The sequence below is a fragment of the Berghia stephanieae genome, chromosome 3 (genome assembly GCF_034508935.2).
Source record: "Berghia stephanieae isolate SIO BIC M18660-M18661 chromosome 3, UCSD_Bste_1.3, whole genome shotgun sequence".
Lineage (NCBI taxonomy): Eukaryota > Metazoa > Mollusca > Gastropoda > Nudibranchia > Aeolidiidae > Berghia > Berghia stephanieae.
In genome coordinates, this window is record NC_088362.1 from 30,481,781 (window position 1) to 30,489,280 (window position 7,500).

Below are 7,500 nucleotides of genomic sequence, written 5' to 3' on the forward strand. Positions count from 1 at the left end.
TTACCTTATACTCACTTCAATCCTCCCCGGGCCCCTGCTGACATTTGAGGCGATGCGGGGGGATCCCCACCTGGCCCTTCGCAGCTATTTTTGGGGGCCCATATTGAGGGAGAGACCTCTCTGTTTAGGCCCCTCTCTCGGACCGTCCCAATTTCCCCTTGGGGTGTTTGCTTCCTCTTTCCCTTGGGTGTCCATCGCGACCCTTTTCTATCATGTTTCATCGGTCTGCGTAGACATACCCCAACCTTTGCCATTTTCTCCTTTTAACGAACTCTCCAGAGAGTCCACTCCAGCCTCACTCTCGGGCCCTCATTTGAGATTGAAATCTTGAAGATTCGTCGTAAACGAGACCCCGAGTTTCCACTCCAGCTCCGCTCTCAGGCCTGAGAGCAGACTGGGGGAGTCTCTGGAGAGTCTTGTTAAAAGGAGAAGGGAATACTTCAATTTTTGGGGTGATTTTCTCTGCGATCTTCCAACTTTCAAGACATTGCTATTAAAAATCTTTATTTTGTGTTGGAATATAATCCCTTTGCTCCCCAAAATTGTTTGAGGGAACAAACCCTTTAAAAAGCCTCACTAAAACCCATAAAACTCTATTTTGACTCATTCTAGTTTTTAGCCTTTGGGTTGTTTTTAATAAGGTAAAGGGAAAGCAAGTGATCCACGGTTAACGGTTAAATAAAACTCAGATTTGTTTTCTTTTGTGGCCAAAGACGTGTCTTTTGATGTCATTTGTTCGTTAATGTCAGAGCATAAGTTTACGAAGACCACGCACAGAGGCTTGTATGAGCTTCTTTATGACTGAATCCTCTTAGCTCTTTGTAGAATATAGAGCCTACATAATTGTCAGCCTTCTGTTTTTGTCCCTTTTAGTGCTATTGCACGATAAAATAGATTTTAAAAAATACAAAGAAAAGAAAAAATACTTTGTTCCCCCCCTCAAGTAAGAATATTAGATATTTTGTAATCAAAGGGATGCTATTAGTACTCTATTTGCCATTTTGTACCTTCTTTCGCTTTACGACAATTTTACCCAAAACTATAAACGTTGGATTTGTATTCATACACAGTGAAATATTATTTATAATTGTCACCCAGCTGTCTTTTACACATAATTTCACACCAATATAATGTACGAAAATATTCTGCAATTGTTGAATATTTTTTATTCAACTCGTTCAAAGCATTATTCAACGATTTACAAAGAAATTACTAAGAAATGATCATAGGGTTTTCCAATGAAAGGGCTTGGATGATAACTATTCCTTTATGAAAAACATACGCGACGACTTCTGTGATGCCAGAGGTATTGAGTTTCAAAAAAGATAATAGATTCTTATTATACTTACCGCCATATCACCGGTATCCAAATATGTATAAACTTCATCACTGGCGTCCACGGTTGCTTGTTGCTGCTCTTGCTGTAGTCGAGAGCGATGACTAGGCGAATGCATTCTGGGATGTTGTCCCTCCTGCTGTCTCTGGGTAAGTTGACGCTCAAGCCGCATGGACGCTTTTCTAGTCTTGGCATCCGAATTTCTCCTGGAAAAATTATTTTTAAAAATAATGTGAGCAAACTTGTCAAAGCGGTGTGATGTTTGGGAGATTCAAATCCTGAAAGTGTTGATTACCAAATCTCAGAGGCCTTGGTCAATTTTTTATATGGTTTATTTAGTCATCGTCAACATCATCATCATCATCATCATCATCATCATCATCATCATCATCATCATCCCATCAACACCCAACTTACTTGAGATAACACACGTAGATGCCCAGACATATCGCTATAACCGTTGACACGGCCGCCAACGTGCTGGTAATGGCGATGACAGTTGTTGAAGAATCTGAATCATCTGTCAGAAGAAACCAGGAAAATAAATAAAATAATTTCATATAGACGTCTAAATAAAATAAGGATAAAATAAAATTCCCTTTATTCATCCCCAACTGCAAATTTGTCTTTAGGGTCTATCCCAAGGGAAGACTGGAATAACCCAGGCGTCAGCCGCAGCGCAGCGCCACAAAGTGAGCTAGGGCGAGGTGACTTGCTCAAGGCCACACAACGAGGCGGGTAGTCGAACTCGGTACCTTATGGGTACCATATCGCTGCCCCCATATTACATTCCATATTCCATTCTCCTGTGTGTGTTTGATTGTTTTTGTAAATTGTACCAACCCTTCCCTATCCACAGTAGTTATATAGTTTGAGTCCTTGGGAAAAACTCTATGGATTATGTTGTGTGTTTGTACAAGAAACTCACAACATTGCCATCCGGAAATATAACGGATCAGCACACAAAACTATGTGTAACCTTGAACGTTTATAGTCTGGTTAGTAAAGTTTATTGAGAATTACTAATAAAGATGGATGGCAAAAAATAAAAACAAAGACCTGAGGGACGTCATCTTCTTTCTATCTACAGCTATTTAAAATGATATCTTAATCGCTTGTAATGATTAACACCTAAAATAAAAATAGTGCCTTTAGCCAAAGATCTAATTAAAAAACGTCCCAACATAATTGATATTTCTCGTTGTGTTTAGGTATGTAAATTTTCTTGTTGTGGCACATTTTGTTCTTTAATTATACTGTTGACGATGACGATGGTAATAATGATAATTGGATTAAAAAATTGCTTACGCACGGACATATATATATATAGATATATATATATATATATATATATATATATATATATATATATATATATATATACATTAATATGAAACTGTCCAAAAGGTCGTTTTTCGTAACATTGGCCTCAAAAATACTAAAATCTAGAGGTGTCTAAATAATTCAATAAAATGTATAGTAAAATAAAGGTCGTAAAAATGACCATTTGAAATGATACAAAACAAAGTAAACGACGTTTCGGCTTCGGCCTTATTCGGGTAATCAATAAAAGTTATGTTAAACATATTTTAACTATAATGCCAATGTAATATGAAATATGTCCTTTTCTTGTTTACCACAAATTTACATCAATGCTCAGTTATTTTGAAAAGAACTATGGGATAAATCGTCCTCATAAGTTGTTTTCTTTTCTATTGAATAATAAAAATTTGAGCTAAAATCTGACAATCTGGTATCAATAGAATAGCAGGTATAGTTTCTGAAAGGTTAAACTTTGTGTGGACAACTTTTCAATCCTTTTTCGACTCTTCTAAAAATTATAACTTCTCTAAATTTGATGCAAATCGTAACTATTTGGTCTATACTATATTATTCCAGCCCTCTCAATGGAAAACCCTATCATTTCTTAGTAAATATGCTAATCGTTGAATAATACTTTGAACGCGTTGAATAAAAATTCAACGATTGCAGAATATTTTCGCACATTTTATTGGTGTGAAATTAGATTTAATAGACATCTGATTGGCAAATAAAAATAACCATTTGGTGTGCATGAATACAATTCCAACGTTCTTGGTTTTGGGTCAAATTATCATTAAAGCAGAAGGAGAAAAATACAAATTGTTTACTAATACCATTTGGTTACAAAATATCTAATAATCTTAATTACTTGGAGGGGTGGAATAAACGTATTCTTTCATTTCTTAGTATTTATTCAACTCGTTATATTGTTATATTGTATATTGTTATACATACTCGCAAGCTCGTTGTGTTATTGGGCACGATAAAGATAACTCGTTTAATAAAAAGAGATGAAAGAATTCTATATTATTCTACCCCTCTCCCTAAGTAGTAACGCGTAATTATATAATGTTTACAATAATAAATTATAAATCATAAAATTTTACCAAAAATCGGATTCTTTAAAAAGACGTATGATTTAAATGTTTTTGAAGATGTCTATTATTCAAAGATAAAGAAATCTGAATTGGTTAATGGGTAGAATAAAAGATTTCTTACATTCTTAATTTTTGGAATTCGAACTTTGTTCCCAATGGGAACTCGTAAGCTAGTGCAGCGGTTGGGAAAACGTCCGGAATTCCAAGAAAACAAGAGTGTAAGAATCGTTTATCAGGAAATCGGATGACAATGCTTTTAGTCCATAGCCTTCAAAATATTAGTAGCGGAGTATTTTTATGCCGAATGTTTTGAAAACGACCCGTTGGCAAAGCCTCATAACATATCAACTAGTGAATAAGCCCATAATATTATGGAACTCCGAGAACTTGAGCGAACAATGATATTTTGTGTGGGGGAGGTCAAGGACGAAGATAAATTTCCACTGTACACTTAGTAGCGAAAAGGTGAAGATGGAAAGGCTTCGTATGTAAACAGTACGAACAATAGAAGTTCTGGGTAAAAACCCTTCGTCAGCAAAACAATAAACAAAGGAACGTTGAAAACAAAATCTAAAAAATGGAGGAATAGGCTTCAACAGTCGTGACGTCACTCCCCTCGTAATGACGCATAGTAACTTAGTAACTGGTTCTAAACTATCGGAACAATGGCGGACGCCCTTATGAAATACTTCTCTCACGAGCATAAAAGTGTATCCAGAGGAGGAAAAATATTTTGAATCTGATCATGTTTTGACTTGTATACATTCTGATTACATGACCTGTGAAAAAGTCCTAGCCAACATGAAGAATAAAAAGTACCGATTTTCTTCTGTTTAGAATCAAGCTGCTGGTTGCTGGTCTGACGTGACATCAGACTATTGAATCTTATTCTCACTCAGACCAAATAGCTTAATTCATATTACTACTATTATTATTTCCAAACCACAGGGAGAGTTTGAATAATAAAAATTACATAGACGAATGGCGAAACATTTACATAGACGAATGGCGAAACATTCACCTTTTGTGTCTTCATTAACTGCTCTTGGGAGAGTTTTAGACTTGGGGGCTATTGTCACCCTATCACTCGCTGGTTTGATCTTAGGTGTGGTCCCGGTCACAGAGTTCACTATAATATTCAAAAACGAAAAATTATTGAAAATTAGCAAACATTTGTTAAGTTCATATTCTACAGTTGTGTGTCATTTTCTTGTGATGTCTTAAAGGTTAAAATACGTCTCTTACTGAAGAATACACACGTTTCAGTTTTAGACCAGATGAAAGAATGTAGAAAGATGAAGGCATCAATGTAGATGAGAGAAGAAGGATTGAAATGGTTCTGACATGTAAAGAAACGAGAGAGGGAGTACGTGCGAAGGAAAGTATTGGACATACAATTGGATTCAATAGTCTGGTGTCACGTCGCTCAGCAACGGCGAGCAGCGTGGTCCTAAACAAAGAAATTCGGTACTTTTTATCCTTCATGCTGGCTAGAACCTTTTATATGCAATGTGATCAGAATGTATAAAAGTCAAAACATGATCATATTTATAATGTTTTTCTCCTCTGGATACACTTTTATGCTCGTCGGAGAAATATTTCATAAGTGCGTCCACCAATGTTCCGATAGTTTAAGCCAGTGCTAAGTTACTATGCGTCATAACGAAGGAAGTGACGTCATGACTGTTGAAGCGTATTGAGGAAAAAGGGACGCCCAAAGACTAGGTGGTTGGATAAGGGTAAAGGACGATATGAAAGACCCGGGCCTGGAGGAAGATGATGTTCTGAACCGAAATGCATGGAGATGTGGCAATCATTATGGCAACCCTGCAAAATGCGGGATAAGCTGAAAGAAGTAGAAGTTTTAGACCAGATTCGGACTAATCAAAATTGTTTTAAAATCTGAGGTTATAAATGTAAAAAGCGAATTGGGACAAGACTTCGAGACGGTATCTAATAGTAAACTCTGTATGTTTTAATGAAACTTCCACTGTTTGGGTCAGGATTCAATTCTACGTCTGTTTGGTTATCATCATCATCATCATCATCATCATCATCATCATCATCATCATCATCATCATCATCATCATCATCATCATCATCATCATCATCATCATCACCATCGTCCTCTCAATTATTCAAATGGGGCATTTTTTCATGCCGCCTCAAATGTCTGAATTAACTTTCATTATATATCAGAGGCAAGGTACTTTCTTCTGAGGTGACTTTCAAAAAGTACATTAAAACACATCCCGTGGATACTTCTTTGACCAAATATTCTTATGAACAGAGCTGTTAAACGTTTATGAAGCCTATTTCTGATTTCTAATGTAATACGCTTCAACAGTCGTGACGTCACTTCCCCCGTAATGACGCAGAGTAACTTAGTAACTGGCTCTAAACTATCGGAACAATGGCGGACGCCCTTATGAAGTACTTCTCCTACGAGCATAAAAGTGTATCCAGAGGAGAAAAACTTTATAATTCTGATCATGTTTTGAATTTTATACATTCTGATCACATGACATGTGAAAAAGTTCTAGCCAGCATGAAGAATAAAAAGTACCAATTTTCTTTGTTTAGAAACAAGCTGCTCGTTGCTAGACGACGTGACATCAGACTATTGAATCCTTTTGTGGCACACCTTCACACGCTCTCGGACAAACATAGCTGGTTGTTTATAAACAATAAAGTGGATGAAATTGACCTCTCTCTCTGATCATTGTTATTGTTTTTATATCGCCAAATGGGCGACTAGTTATCACACGATTTTCTCGATCATTAACATTATAGACGTTAAGTTTACACGTAGTTTTCTCGTTTGGTTATATTAATCAAGCGGTAGAACAGTCGGTATTTTACTCAGACACATGCATTCGGTAGGAAAACATGTGTAGTTTGCTATGTTAACCGATTACTGACATTGTTTACATTATGACGACTGTCCGAGAGGCGTGGTTATCTATGTGTCTATTACGATGAGTAGCATAATATATGATTTCTCTCTTGTCGATATGCGTCTAGAGCTGCGACAACGGGGGGTAAGCACTATAGATAGTTCGAAGAAGACATCACTCAGGTCTTTGTTATTATTTTTTTGCCATCCGCGTTTATGAGTAATGCTCACTGAACTGTATTAACCCGACTATAAACGTTCATGGATACACTCAGTTTTGTGTGTTGGTCCGTTATACTTCCGGATGGCAATGTTATGAGCTTCTTAGCCAAGCGCATACTATCTATACAGGGTGTCCATAAAGTCTGGACACATAGGATAGTTGAATAGTGTTTGTATATAATTAAAATTAAGTTTTATTTTCACTATTCTTGAATAAAACTTACACTGTTTAGGTCAGGATAATTTATTTATTTTATTCAAATAATATCTTCAATATGAGCGCCATCATTTGCAATGCAAATGTCAATGCGTTTAACAAAATTTGCATGAACTCGATGCAATAATTTTGAATACTATTTTGAAAAATATTTAACTTTACTGTGTCCAGACTTTACGGACACCCTCTACTATATTATTCATATTCATATTCATATTCATATTCATATTCATATTATTATTATTATTATTATTATTATTATTATTATTATTATTATTACTATTATTATTATTACTATTATTATTATTATCATTATTATTATTATTATTATTATTATTATTATTGTTATTATTATTATTGTTATTATTGTTATTATTGTTATTATTATTATTATTATTATTATTATTAT

At 35.4% G+C, this 7,500-nt stretch overlaps 3 protein-coding genes across 3 annotated transcripts in view; 1 reads left to right on the forward strand and 2 right to left on the reverse strand.

Annotated features, from left to right (window-relative positions):
* LOC144967519 (pyrokinin-1 receptor-like) overlaps positions 1–7,500 on the reverse strand; it is a 215,208-nt gene that overhangs the window by 135,733 nt on the left and 71,975 nt on the right. The gene's annotated exons all lie outside the window — the stretch shown is intronic.
* Positions 1–7,500, forward strand: part of LOC144966886 (pyrokinin-1 receptor-like) — a 119,738-nt gene that overhangs the window by 44,879 nt on the left and 67,359 nt on the right. The window lies entirely within an intron of this gene.
* Positions 296–7,500, reverse strand: part of LOC144966887 (uncharacterized) — a gene marked incomplete at its 5' end in the record, with an annotated part of 25,363 nt that continues 18,158 nt past the window's right edge. The window contains 4 exon segments of the mRNA XM_078903593.1: positions 296–415; positions 1,350–1,542; positions 1,754–1,856; positions 4,778–4,885. Of these exon segments, the coding sequence (XP_078759719.1) occupies positions 296–415; positions 1,350–1,542; positions 1,754–1,856; positions 4,778–4,885 (524 nt within the window).